The following is a 23,719-nucleotide window of genomic DNA, read 5'->3' as shown; positions in this document are numbered from 1 at the left end:
TAAAGATTAATATACCTTGGAACCTATCTACAAGGCTGTTGCTGGGATGAATGAACAAGAATCAGTGTTGTGTTTTATCTTAGTCTTATGTTACTGGTAAGATGAAATGGACAGACAGCTACTGGATCTCGTGGTCTTAAATACTGCAGGGACATTAACTGTGGAATCTTAAAGTTCAAGCCCAAACCAGGTCCCACCCATTTGCCGACAGGTCTCAGGCCCCAGGCTGAGAACATGATGGTTTAAGGTAGGCCCTGCAGTAGTTACAACTGCAGGATAGCCATACCACCAAGTTCCTTATATCCTGCTGTAACCTCACTCTGCCAGACTGTAAAGCTTACACAACATGAGATGACACATCCTTGATTTGGGATCTAAGGGCTAATTAAAAATAAAAATGACCCAACCCACCAGGTGATCTTGCATTTTTATGCCCTACCTACTTCTGTTGTGCTTCTATATGCCAATATCTTAGAAAACTGCCAGTTTATGTATCTAATTTTTTTCTGGGGTATCTGCTTATAACGCTCCTCTATCTTCCTGTTATTCACAATATTTTTTTTTCTTTTGGGATGATAAACCCAGGATGAGAAGGAAGTGTTTAGCATCATGGAGGTGTTGGAAAATGTGATAGGGTTTTGCTCATGGTGGGAACCTAGACTCTCAAACAAGGATGTGGCCTGGTCATGTGTGACAGCGAACTAAGCAAGTGGTGACTCTAGGGTCCATGAAGTCCTCAGCAAGCAGCATCACTCATTCAGGTGAGATTAGTGGTCAGGTGTCCAGCAGCAGCTAAACCAGCCCTGAGTCTTTCCCATTTCACAAGTTGAATGGCTAACCACCTGGGGCCTGTGCTAAGAAGTAGAGAAGGCCTGAGGGCAGTGATTTCCCCACCTTGGGGAGGTATCTGGGGAGGGCAAAGGGAATGGACCCAACAAGCTCAGATCCACCAGAAGCATTTCTTCTTCACTTTCTTGGTTTTCCTCCTTAAGTCCTGTTTCTCAGGGACTGGGGTTTCTGCTGGGGACTTTGGTGGGGGAAATGTCTCCTCCACTGGTTCTGCTTCCTCCAGACTCTGTAGAACTTCATGGAACCTGCCTTCCTGCTGCCGAAAATCATATTCTACGCTGAAAAACAGAGAGGAGAAGGGAGGAAAGTAAATTCAAATCAGCACATACTGATATAGCATCACCGAGTGTCCAACTGACATGGAGGAGCATAGGCTTTAGATCAAGCCCCACATGCTTAGGTACCTACTGACCTTAGGAAGATTGTGTCAGCCCTCTCAACCTCCAGTTCCTCATGGATGAACTGACACCTGAAATGCCTTCCTTTTGGGGATGCACTTAAGTCTAAATGAGACGTGTAATATGACAGCCTGATAGTAGGTGTTCAGTAAATATTGCTCCAATCTCTCTCACACATTTATTTAATGTTATTGTTAATTCTTTTTATACATTTTGCATAAAACTGCCTCATTATAGAAGATTTAAATAATACAGATGAATATACAATAAAACTGACAACTCAGTTTCCTCATCAATAAAATGGACACAATAGCAGCGACAATCTCAACAGCTTTTTTGGAGTTAATACGTATATTAACCAAGTGAGAGAATACAAAGGAAGTACTTAGAGCAGTACTTGGGAAGTAGTAAGCCTTCCGTATTTGGTTGCTCCTATTAGTGTTGTTATTATTATCATCATTACCATTATTACCACTAATACATTATGTCTTGCTCTTTGCCTTGCTTCTCAATTGAACAATGTGGCTTGGAGAGCTTTCCATGTACACTTACCTCATAGTATTCCTCCATGTAAACATATTTAAATTCTTTCCTTTAATGGGCATTTCTTAATCTCCATTTTTTCTTTGCTATTTTATTTGTGTGTTTTGGAGTCATTAATGTACAGATTCCATTGTATTATCTGTAAGGTAAACATGATGCACTTGGGGACTGGGTGTTCCCAGAGGTTGAGAGAGTCAGAGGTCAGGAAGTACAGAAGTTCTGGCTTGTTCACAGTGGGTGCTCACAGTGGATACTCACACTTCCCATGCCCTTGAGGGCTTGAGAATCAGGCCTGCCGGTGTGTCAGGGTTTGTCAGCTTGACTCATTAACTCTGACTTAGTTTTCCCAGAAGCTGGAGAGCCAGGCCAGAAAGAATGAATCCTACAGATGCCCCCAAAGGCTGTGTATGGGTTCTCTCTGCCCTTAATTGTCCACTTTCCTCCCTAGGAGATTTACTTATGGAGGAGTTTTCACTGTCGAGATGATTATAAGAAGACTCTTAAACTCTTAGCTGTGTTTTCACCTGGTTTCATTCTAGAGCCTCAGATGGCCCAAGATGAGTAACCAGTGTAGGAGTGTGGAGAGTGGAGGAAATGCAGAGTCGCAGAAACAGTGTATTCTCTTTGCTTGGGTAAGGAGCGAAATGAAATGCTTTATATGGAAGACAGAAGACCCCTACATTGGTTTGTGATGCAGCATGACATTTCTATCCCTTTCTACCCAGCAAGGGATAAAAAGGAGCTATCATTAAACGGACACTTGTCCTTATCTACTATCCCCATGTCACCTCACAGAGACCCAGGATCAGAGTAAGTGCTGCTGGAAAGGCAAATCATGATTGTCACACATGACTAATGAAGCCCCCCAATGGGCATTCCAAGATGGAAGAAGCTAAAGAGTCAAAAGAGCCAGATAGCATGTTTTGTAGCCAGACCGATGGGTTGTCAATGCTGAGGGAGCATTGGGAAGATGTTTCTGTGTTTTTGATAAGCTTCACCCAGATTTTCTTCTCCTTGGTGTCATCCTTTCTTTTTACATTCCTCATTGGTCTCTTCTATAGGGACATACTCCTGGCTGGATCACTTATATAATGGCTGTGTTTTTCAAAGCAAAGTTCCACAACTGATTAGCTGTGAGTTCTTGGGGAAGTCATTTCTCATTTTTTTAAGCCTCAGTGTCCTCATCTGCAAAATAAGCATGGTACCTACTCATAGGATTTCAGTGAAGTTTAAAGGATATACATGTACAACACTCAGCTCAGAACAAGGCACCAAGTATTCAGCCAGTCATTCAACAAATATTTATTGAGTATCACCCATGTGCAAGACCCTCTGGTAGGTACTAGGGAAGGAACGGTAGACAGATAGATAGACATTATTTCTGGCCTCCTGGTACTGGTAGGCCAGTGGCTCTGTGTCTTTGGTAAATGCCAGTCAACATCAAAAGCAATTAGGGACATTTTAGCCAAAGCCAAGGATTTGCCAGGTCACTGAACAGAGGCATCCACAAACTCAAACACTGAGGCTTTCACTTCCAGGATGCACTATCCAGTGCTGCACTCTTCTTTGTCTCTGGACATGGGGTGAATTTTTGTCTGTACAACCTGCACCTCACCCCCCACAGTAGAAACTCAAGGAGATGGATTCAGAGGCTGGGTAAGAGTTGGTCTCCAACAACCTCTGCATTGCTTCAAGGAAAGCATTTAAAGCAGTAAGTTGCAAACTCTGATTCTTACCCCCACTAGCACTAATTCACAGATAGGGGACATCCACATTCACAGTTCTGCTACCTCCTAAAATATTCCTAGCCTTCCCCCACAAGGCACAAAATTAACCTCTATCCTAGAGCACAATATAGAGCCCAAGAAGGTGGGTACCTCCTGCTCATTCTCAGAATTTCCTGTGCTTTCTGGTATAGGATAGTCCTTCCACCTATCCAATCAGCCAGATAGCCAGCCAACCATCCATTTATCCATCTATCCATCCATCCATCCATCCATCCATCCATCCATCCATCCATGCATACATCCATCCTACCTACCTCTAGCCATCCAGCCAGCCGGCCAGCTGGCCAACCAGCCATTTATCCTGCCCTGGGCCTGACACTGTACTCAGTTGTAGGGACTAATAGTAAGATAGTAAGATATGGATACTGCTCTCATGGATCTTACATCCCAGCATGTGAGATAGATGATTAAACTAACAAATTGCTTTACAAATTGCTTTGCATTTATTTCAGCTACCCCTACCTTCCAGCAGTTCATGCATAAACCTCTACCAAATTATATGAACATACACATAAACTGGCCTCCTTCTTTATATGTAACTTTTCTCTGACTTCACAATTCAAACAAACAAATGACAACAACAACAAACCACTTGAGTTTGTTAAGATTCACAATAGTGTCCCAATACCAATTAGAAAAAAATAATGTTCTGGGGGATTCCAAAATATGTATAGAACTGGCATACCTGGGGAGAGAAGAGCCAGGAAACAGAATGTTAACTCTGTCTCATCATCACAATTTAAAGTTCAGCCCAATATAGAGAATAGAACAGGGGCTCTCAAGGGGAACACTCCTGGGTTTGAACAGAGGATATACCACTTACTGACTGGGTGACCTTGGGCAAGTTGCTACTCTTTCTGAGACTCAGTTGAGAGCAGGGATTATAAAGCTACCTCACTGGGTAGTTGTGCAGATGGGACACAATAACAGGTGAAATGTCCTCTTGTAGGATATGGTGTCTGCCCACCCCACTCTTCACTAAGTCTTTTGTCTTCCTATCTTAGGGACTGAATGCCTTACCTCCTCACTCATACCTTTAGCTCTTCAGTAATTGTACACCTTGTCAGCAACATCACTCTTCACTCCTCCCCTCCATATACATTCAGGGAAGAATACACTCTTTATGTTTCTATGGAAACACCACAGGTTTCCATTATAATCATTAGGGCTTAGGAAGCTCCCCACCCCCCTCCTGCAACTGTCCCCACTGGTCTTGACAATTTAAAGGGGATTGAAAGTAACTTTCTTTTCAAGGACAGGCAAATAGCAGAGTATAGGGAAGCATGTACACTTTGGAAAGAAATTGATTAATGTTTTTTAGGCCAAAGCAATTTATTAACATGAAGGAAAATTGTCACTTTTCTTCTTATTCATCCATTTGACAAACTACGGTTTAGTTTGGAGGGGAGGAGAGGGAGTATATTTTGTTTTGGTAGCAGCTGCCTTATAAATAGGCAGGGGGCAGTGCCCTCTCTCATCTGTTTTCATTTTGAAAAAAAATTGGTAAGAATTCAAATAAATTCTTAGCAGAGGATTCTTTATAGATTCTGGGGAGTGACTGTCTGCCTTGGGCTTGGTATCAAGGTAGAACACCAGTAACTTTTCCAACCTCACCTCCACTGCTTATTTTCCTCTTAATCTCCCTACCCTGACATCCTTAACATTTGCTGCCACTCATATTCCATAGTCTGGAGGAGAGAGGTGTTGAGTGCTTAGCTTGTGCAGAGCTCTGCACACAACTTGGGGCAAAGGGTGGTCAAGAAGTTGTTGCGGTATAGGCTTCAGGCCTGGAACCATTGAGATAGTCCAGAGGTTAGTCCTCTGTGAGGTTAGTCCTCTGAAGATGCATGGAATACCTAACACCTGGTCCAGGGGTGCCCAACTCACTGGGGAGTCTTAGAGACCTTTCTGCCCAAGATGGCTGTGCATGGCACCACACTGCGCTTAGAAAGTGAGCTGTGTGGAAAGCAGGAGTGGAAGAGAGCTTTTGGGTTTTCTTCTTGAGGGCACCTCACTCATCTAGCTGACAGATCAGTGTTTTAGCCATCATGCTAGGTGAAAAGTAGAGGATGTTTTTCTAGGTAATTGGAAGGAGCGAGAAGCCTAAGTCGTGGCTTGTCTGGAATAAGAAATAGAGAAGCAAAAAGTAGATAAATACATAAGTAGATAAGCAAACAAAAGAGCCAGGTTCTAGATGCAATATCTTGGCTGGGCAAACTGAAGTTGGGTGAGCCAGAAGGAGATAAAAGTTTATATAGGAACAAACAGTAGAAACGTCTTACTTTTAGATAGCACTTTCATATTGCAAACCTTTCAGATCTGTGTTTTTATTTTACCCATACAATAGCCCAGGAAGATGGGAAGATTGTTATCCCCATTTAACTGACAAAGGGGTTGGTAAAGGGAAGTCACACCAAGAGTTATGATCAGAACCTAAGCCTGGTTTCCTGACTCCCAGTCCTTTGTTTTTCCTAAAGAGATCAAACGCTTTATCCCAGGGCTTGGCTATTACTGGAGGTCTTATTCTAAGAAGAAAGGAAGAATGAGAGTACCTGCAGAGTGTTAGGTGAGGACATTTAAATGAATAATAATAACTCTAATGAGGAGGGGCGCCTGGGTGGCTCAGTCGTTAAGCGTCTGCCTTCAGCTCAGGTCATGATCCCAGGGCCCTGGGATCGAGCCCCGCATTGCATCTCATCGGGCTCCCCGCTCGGTGAGAGGCCTGCTTCTCCCTCTCCCACTCCCCCTGCTTGTGTTCCCTCTCTCGCTGTGTCTCTGTCAAATAAATAAATAAAATCTTAAAAAAAAATAGCAGTAATGAGGAGAAGTAGGAAGGTGGGGAGGAAGAGGAAGTGGAGAGAGAGGAGGGGTGGCAGGAAGACAGGGAGAACTACCACTACTCTCATTTATGAAGTTTCATCTGGATTATGGACACTATACTACAAGTTCAGTAATTCTCGCATGTCTCATGTAATTCTCACAACCCCATGAGAAAGATATTAACTTCATTTTACACACGAAGAAACTGAGGCAAGGAGAGGTTAAATATTCTGTCAAGAGCACACACTAGTAAGAGACAGGGCCAGGATTTGTGCGCCTACACCGTCCAGCTCCAAAGCTTGTATACTAAGGTATACTGTGCTGAAAGGACCCAGTAGTCTCTAGCTGTGTGAGATCCTAGTTGCCAAATGTGTATGGGGGGGTGGGTGGTGAGGTGGTGCTGATCAAGGCCTGGTGTACCTTAATGACCTCACAACCCTCTGTGAAACTAGACTAAACCCAGAGCTGGGCCGCATGGAGGGCACTTTATGACCCAGCTGACCAACCCACTTCATAATAGTGTTTCTAGCTTGCAGGGCAGTTCTGACCATGAGGCTGCATTCCCAGAGAAGATGGGCACCCCGTTAAGAGGAAGCTTACTCAAGGTCATATAGGGACCCAGCAATCTTGGGTCTACTGTAGGCTGCTGAGGTCTGTGGTGGGCTCTTTGCACTTCCTTCTTAGCAGGTGAGTCTTGCTCTTGTATAAAGAGAAATGGTGACAAGCCACTGCCATAAACCATACATTCCAGGCAAGGTGGCTGAGACATTAATGATCCTCAGCATCTCCCTGAAGACAAAACATCTTCCAAACCCCTCTCCATCTTTTCATCATCTCTGTCAGAATGCTTCTGTGGCCCCTCTTGCCATAGAACCCAGGTGCACCACAGATTCATTGACCTCCTGCAACTTTCTTTTTTAAAGAATTAGCTGTAAGAATCAATGGAATTAATGAGGATAGTTTGGTTCCTCTCCACTTGGATAAATCACACCACTTTGGAAAGTGTCTCTGGGGAAGAATTACAGTCTGGGAAGGTAGGAGCTTTCGTTAGTTTGTTCCCCCCCACCAACGCCCCCCCACCCGCCTGAAAGGGATTTTGTTCCTAATGCTTTCTTCTAATGACCAGTTTGCTCATTATTTATCGGGTATAATTTTAAGCTTCACAACTTCAGCCATTTTAAGTTGGCAAGTGTACCCCTCCTCCTAGGGCATCTGTCTGCTGACGAGTCCTCAGAGAATTGCAGGTTCCCTTCTTGATACATTAATAAGTAGGACCAAGCTGTAGAAATGTTCACTGCTGATCGCTGTCTATGAAAAAAATCTGCCCTGCCTTCTGTAGCTCTGTGTCAAGAAGGTCTTGAGGTTAGGCCCTCAGAAATGGCAGGTCGTCTCAGAGAACCTTAACATGTACATTCACTGATTATGCAAGGTCAAAGGTAAGAGGTAGGCACAGGAAAATCTCCTGAAAGCAGGATCGGTTTGAGCTCTGGCTGCATTAAATCTTGGACAAGTTGTTCATGGAACCCCTCTGAGTCTCAGTTTCCTCATCTGTAGAGTGATACCAACAACCATACCCACATTTTAGGGTTTTTGGGAGTCCGAAATGAGATGATACTTGTACAGTGTTTAGCAAAGTGCCTGGCACTGTGCCTGGTTCAACAAACAGTAATGATTGTTCCATTAACTTGATAGAGAAATAAAGATTGGGTCATTCTGTGGTCAACTATGGCCTCTGTGCCAACAGCCATCCATTTGTTATTCCTGTGAAATTCTAAACTTGATTGATTTTATATTTATGGTATGTTTCAGCCTCTTTAGCTATTAATGCATTAAAATAGGTTTCATTTTTATTTCAGATAAATTGCTGATGCTATAAATCCTACTTTCTCCTTGCATTCTAGGGAAAAGAAGAAAGGGATAAAGCTACTGAAAGAAATGGGGGCTAGAAGCAAATGTCTTGGGGATCTACCTTTCGGGGCTCAGAGAAATTTCCACATGTACTCCAAACTCTATGTCTGTTTCCTACAAAAGAGAGAGTTTGAGCCATGCTTGGTGGCAGTTGTTTGGGGGATGCTGGATGGTATTGCCATAATGTCCCTCTTCCAGCTTTTGCAATAAACACTGCTCAGTCCATATTGAAATGTGGTGAGGGCTGCAAACGCCTCTGGGATTACTAGAAAGAGCAGATATGCTGTGTAATTTATAATTATTTTTCACTGCGGACTTCATCGCTGGCCAGAGGGAGGACTGTGGTTGGAAGGCGAAGCTCGCACAGTTCACCCAGCTCTACACTGGCAGAGCATCAGAAGCAGACAAAAAGAAAATACTAAATAATTTAAGTGGAAAGTGGGTTACTAAACCCACAGGACTGGGTGCATATTGCATTTCTAGTAAAATAATGCCTTTTTCTCTAGTTAGGTATTAGCTTTAAGTGGCAGGCAAGCCCAGGACCCAGTGGTCAGAAAGCTTCACCACAGAAGGAAACTCAAGGGAGATACTCAGCACCTCTGAGTGTGTAACCCTAGGTGGCTCATGTTAGTCTCCAGAGCCTCTTTCCTTGGTAAGGTGCAGGTCTGGCTTTTCTCCTACAGGGCACACTGCTGTAAGGCTTTGTCCTATGTTCCAGAGAGCTCTTTCTGATGCGTTTTGAATATCAAAACTGTGAGGGAGTGACACTGGAAACAATGGGAAAGCTGGTTGCTGGGTACAAAGGGTGGTGCTTGCAGCCAAATCTCCTTTTGAATATCCTTAACTTCTCTGTCTGGTTCAGAAGGAGTTGTAACAGTGGAAGAATCAATAATGGTGAAAAGGCAGCCCGTGGTCTGTGGAGCTTGAGAAAGTGAGGATGGTGGTGGAGGCTCCTGGCATTCGGTATCATGCATATTACCTGGTTCAGGAGCATAGGGTGACTACACCCGTCTGGTGAAGAGGGGGTGGTGGTGTGGGGCAGCACTTTGCATACCCACCCTAACTGGTATTTGTGATTGCTCCTCCAGGACTTGCCAGAGGATAGTTTCTAGCATTTGGGCTCTTGGCTTCGGAGCAGAATCGGGCTTTAATTGGTCTTAACCTTAATTGGAGGAGGAATGTCAGCAGGGATTGCCATTCCCTTCCTGATCTCAGATGAGGCCTGAGGAGCTGGGAGATGTGGCAGGAAGGAATGATTACAAATGGATGCCCTAAGTAATGCATAAGGCAAGCCTGGGCCCCAAAGTGGACTGACAGAGACTCATTTTCCCTTCTCTTTGGAAACAGGAGGCCTCAGAAGTTACGCTTTACTATATGAGCAAGGCCCCTGACCTCCTCTTCCTTTCCTGTTGCATCCACTCTCACATGTACCCCCTTGTTAGATCTGTATATGATCACCTAACCCTATAATTAGTAGAAAGGTAAGTCATCTTTCCAATGATGCATTTAAAACAAAAACTATTTGCTGAGCTATTTTATTAGCAAGAATTTTCTTTTCATGGGCATGTAGGCTGGTTGTCACAAAAGTTTCTAGTAAATCAACTGCCATCTCTTCCTTTCAAGACCCTGATTTTGGGGCGCCTGGGTGGCTCAGTCATTAAGCGTCTGTCTGCCTTTGGCTCAGGTCATGATCCCAGGGTCCTGGGATGGAGCCCTGCACCGGGCTCCCTGCTCGACGGGCAGCCTGCTTCTCTCTCTCCATTGCTTATACTCTCTCTCTCGTGCGCTCTTTCTCTCTCTCTCAAATAAATACATAAAATCTTAAAAAAAAAAAAAGACCCTGATTTTACCTAATTGAATGTCTCTCAAGCTTTATGGGGATCAGAGCTTCCCAAGGAGCTTGCTATAACTTCAGACTCCCATCCTTCACTCCACCCCCCTCTCCAGCAGGTTTGGGGCTTTGTGAAGGCCAGCAACCAGGATTCAGATACCCAAGAGACTCCCATGCAGGTGATCCATGATCACCCTTTGAGAACATTAATTAAGGCCTGCATCTAAAATATAAACCCTCATGATGCCCTTGGCTAAGGGGAACTCGGCCATGTAGCATTCTGCGGACACCCCTCAAATAGATCTGGTCTCTGAAGGCAGCATGCTGTGGAATCTAACTAACAGGCCCTAGAACTGAGTCCCAATCTTGTCATTGCCACTTACTAGCTTCAGACTAACTGTGCATATGCCTCACTTTCTCAGTCCCAATTGTCTAATCTGAGTATTGTGCAAGTACCTGAGCCTCAGTTACCTCATCTGCAAAATGGGAGTATTTTTATCTGTCTCACATGATGGTGAGCATTAAATGTGAGAACAAAAGGTATTTATAATGACCAGTAATAATAGACACTCTCTTCTTATTTCTTTCCCCTAATCTTCTTCCCAACAGATCTCTGCCCTCAGCTAGCTGTTATAATTGTAAAAATCATAAAAAAAAAAAAAGTCAAATAAACTGACCTCCCATTAGATGTGAGTTGTTTATGAATCATGAGAGTTTAATCTGGCTGTATTATTATTGCTGCTGAAACAAATCATCACAAATTTAGTGGTTTAAAACAACACAAATGGTACTCTTAGAACTCTGGAGATCAGAAGTCCTCCAGAACTATAAATCACGGTGTCAGCAGAGCTGTGTTCCTTCTGGAGGCTCTGTGAGAGAGTCCGTCCCTTGCTTTTTCCACCTTTTAGAGGCTGTCCACATTCTTTGCTTATGATTTCCTCTCTGGAACCTGTTTCTGTTGTCATATCTCCTTCTCTGACTCTGCATTTTCTGCCTCCCTCTTCCTTTTATAAAGATCCTTAGTATTTAATCGGGTCCACCTGGACAATCCAGGCTACTCATCCCATCCCAAGATCCATAACCACATCTGCAAAGTCTCTTTTGCCATGTAAGGTAACATATTCACATATCCAGGAATTAGAATAGGGACATCTTTCAGGATCATTATTCTACTCACCACTCTGGGTTTTGATATTTTACCAAGAGAGACTGCAGATCTAATGTCTTAAACCCGTTTCCCAAAGAGATCACTGGGGCAGTTCAGATACCATAGAAGGGAGATACTTATTTGAGCATAGAGGGAGTTTGTGGTTTGCCACAAATCAAACTTTGCCTTTCCAACCACAGCCGGTACAGAAGTACTGGGCAATAATGTTGGATGGCCGTGATGAACAAGGATCTCAATGTCCTATGAAATTGCAACAAGCTCTCTGATTAATCGAAGAAAGATTTGATTAGATTCTATCTTGTTTAGAGTATGTAGCATTCCAGGTATTTGAAAGTCAACAATCTTTGTACTACATTCGGTTGTTGTTTGATTCAGTTCAAAAATATCTACTGAGGACCTGCTGCATAGAAGCCTTCCTTCCCCAATAAGAACATTTGATTAATTAAGACCCTCCACTTCCCAACCAAGAGTAGGCTTTACTTTTGGGCAATCTAAATAACTATCTCTAACCCACCACTGCTTTTTATCCTTGCCCCAGTCAATGTAGCCATTTCCTTTTTTGACAAATATCTACTGAGCATCAACTGTGTACTAGACACTGGCCCTCAACTTTGAGATATTAGCCGTCTGCTGAAGGAAAGAAACTCATCAACACTATGTTACAATGCAATAGGATAAATGGTATAGCAGAGGAACATGCATGCTATGGGGTTCCACCACAGGAAGGAATGTAAGGTTATCCAGAGGAACTGGCTTTTAAGCTGCAAGAGAAAATTTCCAGACAAGGCGGGGCAGAAAAGGCATTCCAGGAAATGAGAGAACTTATGCAAAGGCACCAAAGCATGATAGAACACACAGTATTTGAAACTAGCCAGAGTTCTCTGTGGCTGAGGAGAAATAGGAGACCCAGCAGGTAAGAAGGTTAATATCACATTCAGAGAGCCCTGAAAAATTAGCTAAGTGCAGCAACAGAAACCAGGGCAAAATTGTTTAGCAGGGGAGTGACATGTTGAGATTTTACTTTTCAGGTACTTTAGCAATCTGTGTGGAGGATTACCTGGGATGGGGCAAAAGGGACTTATGGCAAAAAGATGAGGTAGTGTTCAAGTGACAAATGATGAGGGCCTTGACTGACCAGAGACAGAGGGGAAGAGGCTAAGGGGATGGATTTAGCAAGTAGGATTAGTAGCCAGTTTGATGTGTGCTGTGAAGGAGAAGAGTGAGGCAGTGGGAACTAAGGTTTATGATGTCATGGTTAATGATGTTGAGCAAAGTAAGAAATAATAGGAAGAAAATAAGGAGTGTGTTTTGATAAATGGTGAATTTGAGGTGGCTTTGGGATACCAACATGGAAATATTTATAGGTAAACAGAGAGAGAGAAAGAGCAGTCTCATGAAAAAGGTAGAGGAGGGTGGTGTCACAGAAATATATGTAAAACCCGTGAGTGCAGTGGAAACCATGAAAAGAGGCTAAGGCTGAGAAGAGGAGGCAGGAGAGAGCTGTTCAGGTAGACCCCCACACACTCAACAGCTCTTTTGCTGCTCTCTCCTCTCCAGCATCTTTTAAACCTTCCATGGCCAACCTCTCCCTTCACCCATTTCAAATGCTAAGTTTGCAGCTTGCTCTTTGTTAGCATTTCCTAAGCAACACGCTTAGATGGGAGAAGAAATTTTTTTTTTAAGAGAAAGACTTCCTATTCTTTTCCCTAAAACATCTGAGGCATTTTACAACTTAGACCAAGCAGATTTTTTCTGGGATTTGTGTCCAGAAAATAAATGCATGATTGGTGTAGCCAAAGACCTCCAAAGAGACTCGGTGATTATTTTTTTAGAGTGACCGTGAAGACAAAGTGCTGGAAAAGCAGAGAACAGGTGAGGGATGGAGGAGGGATGTGGCGTGGAGGGACACAATGGCCTTGAGAAGAGGAAAGGGAGCTTATTCCTTAGGACAGCGTCTCTCAAACTTCATGGTTCATTCACCACCTTCCAGGCCTTTGTGAAACTCCCCACGCTATCTGCATGTTTACTTACTTTTTTTTTTTCCTCTCTAAATCAATTCACTTTTAAACTTGAACACTTATCCAAAACAAGTAATATCACTTTTGAAAGTGGAGACTTGCATCACTTGCAATGAATATATAGAGGGACTAGTTTTCAAGGTTAAAAACTTCAGTAAAACTTTAAAACCCTCTGTTTGGATACTGTTGCTTGCCTATGGCTATGAACCTGAGAGCTGCTCTCTCTTGGCAAAGAAGTGTGATAAGCAAGCATTAGAAAGGCTTTGAAGATATTCTAGTACCAAACTCAGATTTCCCCTGTTAGATAATCAGAGGAATTGAATTAAATTTAAAAAAAGGACAATCTTCTCACCAGATAATTCAGTGTTACTTAATGTTGGTACCACGGGTGGCATTCACCCAACCCTTTGAGTAACTTGTCCTAGGATTAACACTAAAGCGGTGAGGAGAGTGGGGACTAAACAGCCTGGGACCAGCTTAAGGTATAGAGGCAATTCCCACACTCTTCCCTTGGTACCTATAGTAGTCACAATTCCAAGGAGCCCATCCTCCCTGCCGTATGCAAGCCCCTGGGAGCCCCTGAGAGTTACGCATGGGATCTGTAGGTATTGGTATAGTGCTGTTCTCCTTGGTGAGGTAGGATCTGCCAGAATGATCCATGGTAAGAAGAAAGCCAAGGGGCAAGGGGTTGGGGCACCCAGAGGGCTGTTCTTGGAGCAGGGAAAATGAATTGGATAGAACAAATGACCTCTTGATGGAAGCAAGTAGCATAGCCATAGCCTTTGGCTAATGAGGCCACTTGGAAAATTTTATGTGCTGCTAACTTAGCAGCGACATCTCCGCAGAAGACCCAGCAGGCAACCTATCAGGCGCCCATGTGCTTTATGTACAGTGATGGGGACTGGGCCCATCCATCATCAAGGAGAGGGACTACAGCTTAACAAGGCCTGAGGATGAGTGTTTCACATCGCTTATTCATCAGTTTGTAAGATCTGACTTCCCAGGACACAACACAAGGTTTGAAGTCATTTGAAATGTTAAAAAAAAAAAAAATGACAACTCTCATCTTCCCACTTTACTCTGATGGGGATGTTGTTCTGATCTCTTTGCTTTCATCAAATTAATTGCCCGTTCCTTCGCAATGGCTTAGATACAAGGCTGTAGATACTGTCTGGGAGAGCAGTCTGGCTTTGAATGGTAATAAGGGATGGACGCATACAATGGCTGTTCTTGGAAAACTGGAAAGGGATGTGTGTGTGTGAAGGTTTGCTAACCTGTGCAGGGGTGTAACTTAATTTAGAATGTTTGCTTGGGATGTTTGAAGTACATACTAGAAAAATGCAAACATTCTCAGACTTTTGGAGGTCATAGTTTAGCCAAATATTGCCACTTTTAATTTAGCATAGAACATCAGAACGTCAGGACCGAAAGGGAACATAGGGACCATTTAATTAAAAGCCCTCACTTTTGGGCGCCTGGGTGGCTCAGTTGGTTAAGCGACTGCCTTCGGCTCAGGTCATGATCCTGGAGTCCCGGGATCGAGTCCCACATCGGGCTCCCTGCTCAGCGGGGGGTCTGCTTCTCCCTCTGACCCTCTTCCCTCTCGTGCTCTCTGTCTCTCATTCTCTCTCTCAAATAAATAAATAAAATCTTTAAAATAAATAAATAAATAAAAGCCCTCACTTTTCAGATGAGGAAACTCAGAGGCCAGAAATGATTTGTTCAAGACCAGGCCATGAAACTCACAGTAGATTGAGAAATAACCCCTTGTCCTTTTTACTTACAGACCTCAATAAAAAGTCATCTTAAGATGGTAGAAAATACAGCATCCCCTGCTGAAAAAAAGAGATCATCCAAAATTTAAATGGAAGTTCATTAAAAGTCATTCTTCTTGTTTACAATGAATAGTTTTTTGTCCTCCCTAAATATCTAGACATTCAATAGTTTTTGTCCTCGTAGTGATTAGGAAATTTGCTTACGATAGGAGATAAAAAAAAAAAAAAAGGAGTAAAAAGGTAGGAAATTGATAAGACTGCCTATTTACATGTTCTAATACCACAGGCCTTTTCCAGGGCTCCTTTTTCTGAGGGGATATTTTACACTGTGATAAAGGGCATTTCCTGTGAGTGGTTGTGAAACTTGTGTTGGTGTGAAAAGACATAGTCCTGTGACCCCCAAGCATAAGGAGTTGACAGTTCACTGAGAAAATGCCCGAGGTCCGAGGCCCTAAGTATAGGGGCCTCCTGACTTCCATTTCCAGCACCCCTCTGCCCCGCAATCCCTTGTTAGGATGAAATCCCAGGATTGCACTAGAGAGAAAGAGAGATTTTAGAAAGAAGACACAGACAACACAATCGGGCTTCAATTTGCTCAGGCTCTAGCTGCCTTTGTCCTCTGAGATAGAAAAGTAATAGCAAAAGCTTGACTGTATACTTTAGTCAAACAAAATTAGATGTCATCAACTGAAATGATGGCTTTTGACCACTTTTCTACCATGCCACCGAAAGTGGACTGCCAGCTAAGGGGGCATTGATCTTTCTAGTAATAACAGTAATAAGCCCTTGAATTTGTACAAAGGTTTGCAATTATACAAGACATTCACAAAAATGAGCTGATTTACTCCTCGTGGCAACTCTTACTAGGGATAATTGTCCCCACTCAACAGATGAGGCAACTGAGCTCCAGGCAGTTGAGCAGGCATCAGACTTGGGGATTTTGACTTCCAACTTTAGCACACTTGCCACTATATGACTTTTCCCATCTACCACTTACAAAAATCTACTTTATTGTAGCAACCTTACCCTCCACTAGAAGGAAATGAGGTACTTAGTAATGAACGCAAAGTGCTTAGCACAGTTCTTGACACATCTTACGTACTTGGCAGGTGATACCTACCGTTGAGGAAGAGGCAGGGCAGTGGAATAATCATCACAGGGCTTGGGATCAGAAAGACCTGGATTTGAGTCCTGAGTCTGACCCCTCCTGCTCTCTGAAAATGTTTAATGCAAACTGGGTCACATGGCTTAGCTTCCCTGAGGACATTGACACCTGCCTCACAAGGTGTAACTGTGAAATGAGATACAAATATGCACGCAGAGCTTAGCGCGGTGCCTATACTTACTGTGAAGTAAGTGTAGGGCAATTAACGGGATTTGCTCATAGACCTTATTGTAAGGAAAGGAAGCAATGTCTGCCTTGGAACCAGATGTTAACATTTCATAGTTGAACACCTTGGTTTTTTTTTAGGTTTCAGGTATTCAAAGGCCTCCTGTCTTTGCCTCTCTCTTGACTTTCGGTGTCTGAGTTTACGAGGGTGTTCTATGGCCCCCACAGCTTCTGTGCTCTACAGAGCAGGCCTTGGTTGTGGCCAGGTACCTGTATATGATGCACGCCGTGTTCTGGCAGGTACTGCAATTGTTGAGATCTTGACCAGTTCGATAAAAGTTGCGCCTGCAAGATAGAGCATTTCCTGGATAAATCCATGGGCAAAAGCCCCATGGGTTGCACACATTCTAGCTACCAGTTTCCTACAGCATAGCATTACCCCTCTTATCAGTAGCAATGCTCTAGAGTTGCATGGCAAATAAACAAGAAACCTGCAATAATAGGACCTCACATTTCTAGAGGGCTTTATAAATGTTGAAGCACTTTCATATCTGTTTTCATGCTGACGATAAGCCAGCGAGATGAGTCAGTTATTCTTACCTGCACCAATAGTTAGGGAAACTGAGGGACTTTGCAAATAGAAGGGAGATTATTAAAACCCCTGACCATTTCGTTCAGTGCATTTCTCCGTATCACCACAGTGCTTCTTTCTTATAAGGCAGTGCTGGGTCTGATTCATATCAGCTAATGCCAGTTAATAACTTCTTCCCTCTCCTACCCTTTTGTTGATTAGCTTTAACCATTCCTTCTTCCCAGTCTTTAGGGGGCACTTTTTCAAAGGAAAGCATTCCATACCTAAACAAATCACTGCCTTCCCCTCCCCAGACTGGTGCTGAGTCACCCAGGAAAGCATTCTGTGACTTTTTCTCTTTGCAGAATTGTGATCTCATTTCATTACCTATTTAGTGGATCAGTGATGGACTGGCCAAATCCATCAAAGTCGTTAGTGGAGGGGAAGATCAACAGTAACCTCAAGTCCTTTGTAACAAACACACAAATAACTAAAATCTTGTGCAAATACAGCAACTTGCTAGAAGGATGGACTTGGGGAAGTAGCTGTGTGCTGTCATCTTCTGCCATCATTCCCTCTCATTATAAAAATACTTTTTGACCCTGTTGTTTCACTGCCCCCCTTTCTCCAGTCTGTTGATATTTGGAAACCAAAACAAATAGCAATGGAAATCCACCAAAGCCTAGAAATGAATGAAACCCATTCGGAACAAAGGGAGGCCATTGGTTATGATTTGGGGAAACCACAGAACCTCAAAGACTTTGGAGACATTTTATTAACAGAAACCAGTGCTCTCTCTCTGCCCCTGTCCTGGCAAATGACATAACCCAGTAGTTTTCAATATATAAAAAAAAAAAATTCACCTTACCCTTCTGTGAGAGCTCGAGCTTTCTCCAAATCTTGAATTACATTCAAAAGGACTTTAATTTTCTCTTGGTTCGAGTGCAGAGATTCCTCCACGGATTGCAGCCTGCCTTGGAGATCACAGAGTTCCCCCTGTGCCAGGTGAATTGGATTAATCCCACCAGTCTCTCCATGGTTCTGAAGTTTGGTCTCCCTTCTTGGAAGAGGAGATGGGAGGTGATTGCTTCCTGAACAGTTTTGAAACTCCATGGTGTCTGACTGGGTGGGGTTCTTTGCCATCTGCTCCCGACACATGGGGGCAGAAATTGACACGCTGTTAGATTTGAGAGACAGTAGATCCTGGTGATTGTTACTCAATGAAGAACAGTCTGAAGCCCCTCCTGAATGGGCGGGCTGGCTGTGGAAGCCTGGTGAGGGAGAGCTGTGAGTCCGTGGAGGTGACGAAATACATGTTTCCTTTGACCGAGGTGACAGTGGGCCAAGGTCTTTGTCATCAGAGTTGTCTTTGGGCAAGAGCAATTCAGGTTTAAGTTTCCCTGTGCCTGGCATGTGGTTGGCATCGCTGGTGGCATCTAAGCAGGAAGGGGATCTTTCTGAACCTGATAGTGGCACTGTTCTCCCATCACCTGGACACGGGTCAACCAGAGGATGGACGGAGTTGCTTTTGTCACCTGACCTGTCTGGGCTGAGAGCGGACTTTCTAGCTGCCCAGGTAGGACTGTGGTAAATATCATCTGGGACCTGAATGGTAGCAGTTGCTTTCTCTGAGGGCCTCCAAGTCCCTGCTTCCAAGCATACACTAATAGGCCCATTGCTTTGCACCTTGGACATTCCAGGAGGGAATGGGTGGGATACTTTGACTCTTTGAGGCCCATCCTCAAAATGCTGAGCCAACCTTAAGTAGGCAAGTTCTGAGGATACAATGTCCTGTTCTGAGAGGTTGCCGTTGACCTGGATGGCACTTTGGGATGCTGTTGGCATTTCTACCAGGGACTTGCTGGATGTGAGTCTCTTCCTTTTGAAAACTGGGAAATGCTTCCTGAGACTGGGGGAGGTTTGGATCGCAATGTTCCGAAAGTCCCCTGCCTTCTGGGACCTGGGGAAGGAGAGTGAGTAGGTGGGGAGGTGATGGTGCCTGGGGGCCTGAGCCTTGCCCATCACAGCTGGGTCCTCAGATGCTTGGATGTCAACCTCAGCTAGGCCAGGTGGAGTCTTACTGGTCCCATCTTCCTTGAAACGTACCTGCTGAGATTTGCTCCTGCGATGGTGAGGTTGTTTCACGAACTCCACTGACTCTAGGCTGTTACGCTTTAGAAGCACAGGCCGCACTTTCATATTTTGCTGGGCCATTGAGCCTCACTTGGAAGGATTGGGACCATACACTTCTCCGGGGCACATTTCTTTAGGTCTTTGGAGCAGCATCTAATGATGGCATCTCAGATGCGGAGATCTGCCAGCCAGGATGAAGTGGTCCTCTCCTCCGTGTATGGGAAGCTCTGTTGGCCATTCCCAGCCAGTAGATTCTCCTTGGGAGCTATCCGTAATGCTCTCCCTGCAGTTAAAATACTATTTCATCGTGGTGATAATTGCCACTTAGATAAACAATGAGTTAGGCTAATAATTAAACATCTGATCTACCAAGAGAGCTGGTGGGCTGTTTATTAAGAGAGGCTGGCAGGCGGTTCTGATCCCGGAAGAAGCTTGCTGTCTTGAACGAAAAGACAACAAAAGTACCATTTAGGGGATAGCGCCAGACTCCCAGTGTGTGAATTCCAAAAGAAACCTGCTATGTCTGGAACATACGGCTTCCTTTCCCAGAGCATCAATTTCCACTGTAGAACTGTAGGAAACTTAAACACATCTTCTTTCCGGAGCATGTAAACAGGCGGGGAAATCAGTGACCTGGGGGCTGGCTTCTTTGAGGATACATGATGCTCCTAAGGGAACATCCCCATTTGTGTCAATCACAAGTTCCTCCTTTGGGGCCATCGCTTTCTTTCATGCTGTTTCCTTGTTCGTCACAAAACCCAGTGGGGTGTGACCAGGATAGGATTGAGGCATCCGAAGGCATTCAGAGGGCAGAATCACTGTCGGAGTGTCTTGGCTGAAGTGCACATGTAGGCAAAGTGAGCCTCGTTTGCAGCCTCTGGAAATCTGAGTGAGAACTGAGACCACCCGGCCTGGGGGCAGGGGTCTGGGCCTGGCAGTCCTGCCAGCAAGTGAGGAGTGTCTGAAAGGGAAGAGAGAAGGGTTGCAACTGAGAATGCAGTTTGGACCTGGGTTTCTCTCCAAATACCAGCACCCTGCCTGACCAAGTCCTTTAGGGTGGCTCTTCTAGGAGTAAGTCAGCTGCAGTGCCCCTCTTTCTGTTCCCCTAGTGAGCCAACCACCTTGTGGCCGCAAGACCTTGGAACAAAATGCCTGTCTGCCTAGACCATTTCCTCCTCCCACTCCCAGGCATCACCCAGCGAACTCTTATTCATCTTTGAAGTCCCAGCTTATATGTCACTTCCTCAGGGAACCTTTCCAAGGACTCCTCCCTCATATACACCTTCAGTTCTAGACCACAGCAGGACCCTCCTCTGCCTTCTTGGCACATCCTTCATAACACAAACTGCAGCGGTCCTGAAAGAATCATTTATTTAGTGTGTATTTTCCCCACTAACCTGTAGGCTCAGGATGACAGGGGCTGGAGCCTTTTTTTTTTTTTACTGCTTGGGTATTTCCAGCCTGCTTCTAGGCTCACTTTGGATGTATAATGAGCATTTGTTGAGAGAGTGGATGGCTGAATAAAAGGCAGATCTCTTGGAAGCAAAGGAGGGCTGGGTATTGTGCAGAGGTCCTAGGGCATCCTGCCAGTGCAACAGGGTGGTGAGTTCCCTCTGCTTTGGCTGCAACATTTACTTAAGAACAAGATTTTCCCCTAATGTCTTCATTTTTCAATTGCTTTCCAGGAGATGAATGTGCATAAAATTATCCATGGAAGGTGTACCTTGTAATAAAAACAGTTACCATTTATTGAATACTTATTTTTACCATACTAAGGCCTTTACATGCATTAATCATAACAGCTCACATTTACCAAGTGCTCACTAATGTGCCAGGTGCTGTTCTAGGCACTTTCCAAGCTATAACTCATTCATTCCCTGTCCTAGAGAGGCGGATACTATCATTATCCCTATTTTACAGCTGAAGCTGAGGCCCAGAAAAGTTAAGTAACTTGCCTAAGGACACACAGCTAGTGATAGAGCCAGTGTCTGAACTTACACAGTCTTTGCTCTTAACCTCTACACCCCATCGCCTTTCCAGAATTGCATTATCTCAATAATCCTTACAACACATCTATGAGTATCGGAATCCTTCTTAGACTGATGAGGAAGCTGAGGTTCAGGGAAGGTAAGTACTCTGTGAAGGAGATGAGATGTAAGCCTAGGAGTCTGTGATTCAAAAGCCCGCGTTCTTCCCTGTGATGTTTTGACTTTGTCCCCTTGGGATCTGCCTGCTTTGTGGGGCAGGTTATATCAGTGATTTGAGAACAGAGTTTGAAGACATATGCAGGTCTGGAAAGGTACAGGGGACTGTCCCCAGGACTTGCCATGGCAAAGAAAACCTGATATCTAGATGTCCAGTGGATCCCACAGCAGTGGACAAGGCAAGTTTGAACGCCACCTGGGTTGACTAAAGGATTTTAAAGGGAAATAAAAGTGCTAAATACTTGGATTATCTTGGAGAGAGTATTCTGTGTGTGGTGTCTGGCCAGGAATTATTAGATAATGCCCATGGCAGTTTTGGCTTTCTCGGCTCCCAGCTAACTTGAGAAAGACCAACTAAGCCTGTGGGGCTGGGACTGTTGAGTGGCAGGTCTGAAAGGGAATAGGACCCATCTGTAATGCTAGTGAGTTACCAAGTTGTCATGAGGCCTTATAATTACGCCTCACATTCTGAATATACCTTAGACCTGAGTTAAAACCTCTGTCCCTTCCTGGCTAAAGGGTTTGGGATAATACTTATCCTCTCTGAGCCTCATTTTTTTTTTATCTGTAAAATGCAGGTGATGCTCATAGCATAGACACTCACAGATGCATGGGTTTGTTGGGAGAAGTCAATGAGACATTTATGCAAATCTCTCAACACAAAGCTCAGCATGCAGTATGCGGTCAGTAGGGTTAGTTATTGCTCTTAATACTGTCATCTTCATCCGCAGCCAGATTTCCTTGTTGTGGGTGCCAGAACACTCTCCACAGTCTTTCCAGAGCAGGCAGAGCCACTCTTGGGACAGAGAATGGACAGAGTTTGGGGCAACCATCTCACACTTGCCTCACCTGTCTGAAAAGTGGGGCTGGCTTCTGAGAGCTATAGCATCCTGTAGCTCTCTGGGGAGATAGCCCTGCTGGCTATGGGCTCCCACGCCACTCTGCAGGACAGTCCTGGGAACAACTCCAATTTCACAATCAGTTTCATGTTTCAATGACTGCTCAAGTTTTAGATCTGGAAAAATACAGTAGTCTGTTCCTTCATTCTGTGACTAAGTCCTCTCTGTATCATCCTCTTCATGCAGCAAGTAAGCCTACCTGGTTACTTGTAGTGACAGGGAGCTCACTACTTAATCTCATAGTAGATAATAATTATCATTATTAATGGTAGCAAATATGTATTTAAAACTTACTATAACCATGCACTGTGTTAGACTTGACATTTAATCCTTAAAATGGCCTTCTGTATATGACCCCCATTCTGCAGAATGAGCAGTTAAGACTTGTCAGGTTAAGTCACCTGCCTGAAACCACACAGCCCATACCCTTAATGTTTGTGCTGCAGAGCCTAGATATTTGGAGGTCTACTTTTGTAGATTTCTTTGCCTAATTGTCCACTACCTCCTCCCTCCCTTAACTATTCATTAGCACTTCATTCTGGATAACTTAACTTACTTAGGCTACAATGGTGTGAAGCTGGTTTTCATAAGAGCTAATGTTTACTGATCATTGACTATGTGCCAGACATTGTGTAAGTGTCTTTCATTTAGTCCTTAATCCTCACAACAATCCTAGAGGCAGGTGCTATCTGTCCCTTATTTTGTAAATGAGGACACTGAGGCACATGAGGTTAAGTAATTTGCCCCTTCACTCACCTGGTAAATGATAGAGCTGATATTTGAACCCAAGGACTCACCCTGGAGCACAGGCTCCTAACCAGTGGCCCTTCCTGCCTTCTCCAGTACTGGGGAAGGACAAAACTTCTCGTGTAAGGCTGTCAGGCAGGTTTCAAAATCCCTCCACATTTTCCTTCTGAAAGTCAGCCATTATTCTGGTTTAGCCCTGCTTTTTCTCCAGAAAATTTATATACCTTTGAGATGTTTAGTTCTGATATTTAAAAACCATTGGTTTTCCATTTTTAAAAGATATTACATGGTCATTGTGTAAAAATTCAAATAATGTAGATAATCAAAAAAAGGAAGAAGAAACAAGCACCTGAAATCTCACCACCCAGAAAGAGCCACTCTGTTCCACCAATTTGGTGAAGTTTATTCTAGGCAACTTGCTGGTAACATCTGCAACATTCATTGCATGCCACTTACATACACATGCAGGTTTACAGAAGCCTTTTTTTACTGAACGGTGTGGAGAAAGTTCCACATTATGGCATGTAGATTCACACCATTCTTTTAGGTAGGCTAATAGGACTCTGTTGTCTGGTTAACCATGACCTATTTAAATAGTATTTTTTTGTGAATATTTAATATTTAGGTTGTTTCAAAATAGTTGGTTTTATTAATGCTGTAAATAGCATTTTTAAAGTATGTGAACCTTGGAGTTATTTCCTTCAAATAAATTCCTAGAACAAGAATTAGCAGGTCAAA

At 43.9% G+C, this 23,719-nt stretch overlaps 2 protein-coding genes across 2 annotated transcripts in view; one reads left to right on the top strand and one right to left on the bottom strand.

Moving 5' to 3' along the window:
• The window catches only part of DOCK2 (dedicator of cytokinesis 2), a 412,121-nt gene that overhangs the window by 205,261 nt on the left and 183,141 nt on the right, over window positions 1-23,719 (top strand). The gene's annotated exons all lie outside the window — the stretch shown is intronic.
• Window positions 941-19,212, bottom strand: INSYN2B (inhibitory synaptic factor family member 2B). Its single transcript, XM_021698151.1, has 3 exons — window positions 17,867-19,212; window positions 16,698-16,772; window positions 941-1,127 (listed from the first exon to the last, which is right to left on the bottom strand). The coding sequence occupies exons 1-3, from the start codon at window positions 19,210-19,212 to the stop codon at window positions 941-943; spliced, it is 1,608 nt and encodes a 535-aa protein (XP_021553826.1).

The sequence above is a fragment of the Neomonachus schauinslandi genome, chromosome 7, assembly GCF_002201575.2.
Source record: "Neomonachus schauinslandi chromosome 7, ASM220157v2, whole genome shotgun sequence".
NCBI classification, from domain to species: Eukaryota; Metazoa; Chordata; class Mammalia; order Carnivora; family Phocidae; genus Neomonachus; species Neomonachus schauinslandi.
This window is presented reverse-complemented; position numbering and strand designations above follow the sequence as displayed.

Excerpts from the sequence above, each read along its gene's own strand:
- INSYN2B (XM_021698151.1), bottom strand. The coding sequence starts at position 19,212 with ATGGCCCAGCAAAATATGAAAGTGCGGCCTGTGCTTCTAAAGCGTAAC. Across the intron at positions 16,773-17,866 it reads GCTCGAGCTCTCACAGAAGG|GCGCAACTTTTATCGAACTG; the intron begins GTAAGGTGAATT and ends TCTATCTTGCAG. Across the intron at positions 1,128-16,697 it reads ACGGCGTGCATCATATACAG|CGTAGAATATGATTTTCGGC; the intron begins GTACCTGGCCAC and ends TCTGTTTTTCAG.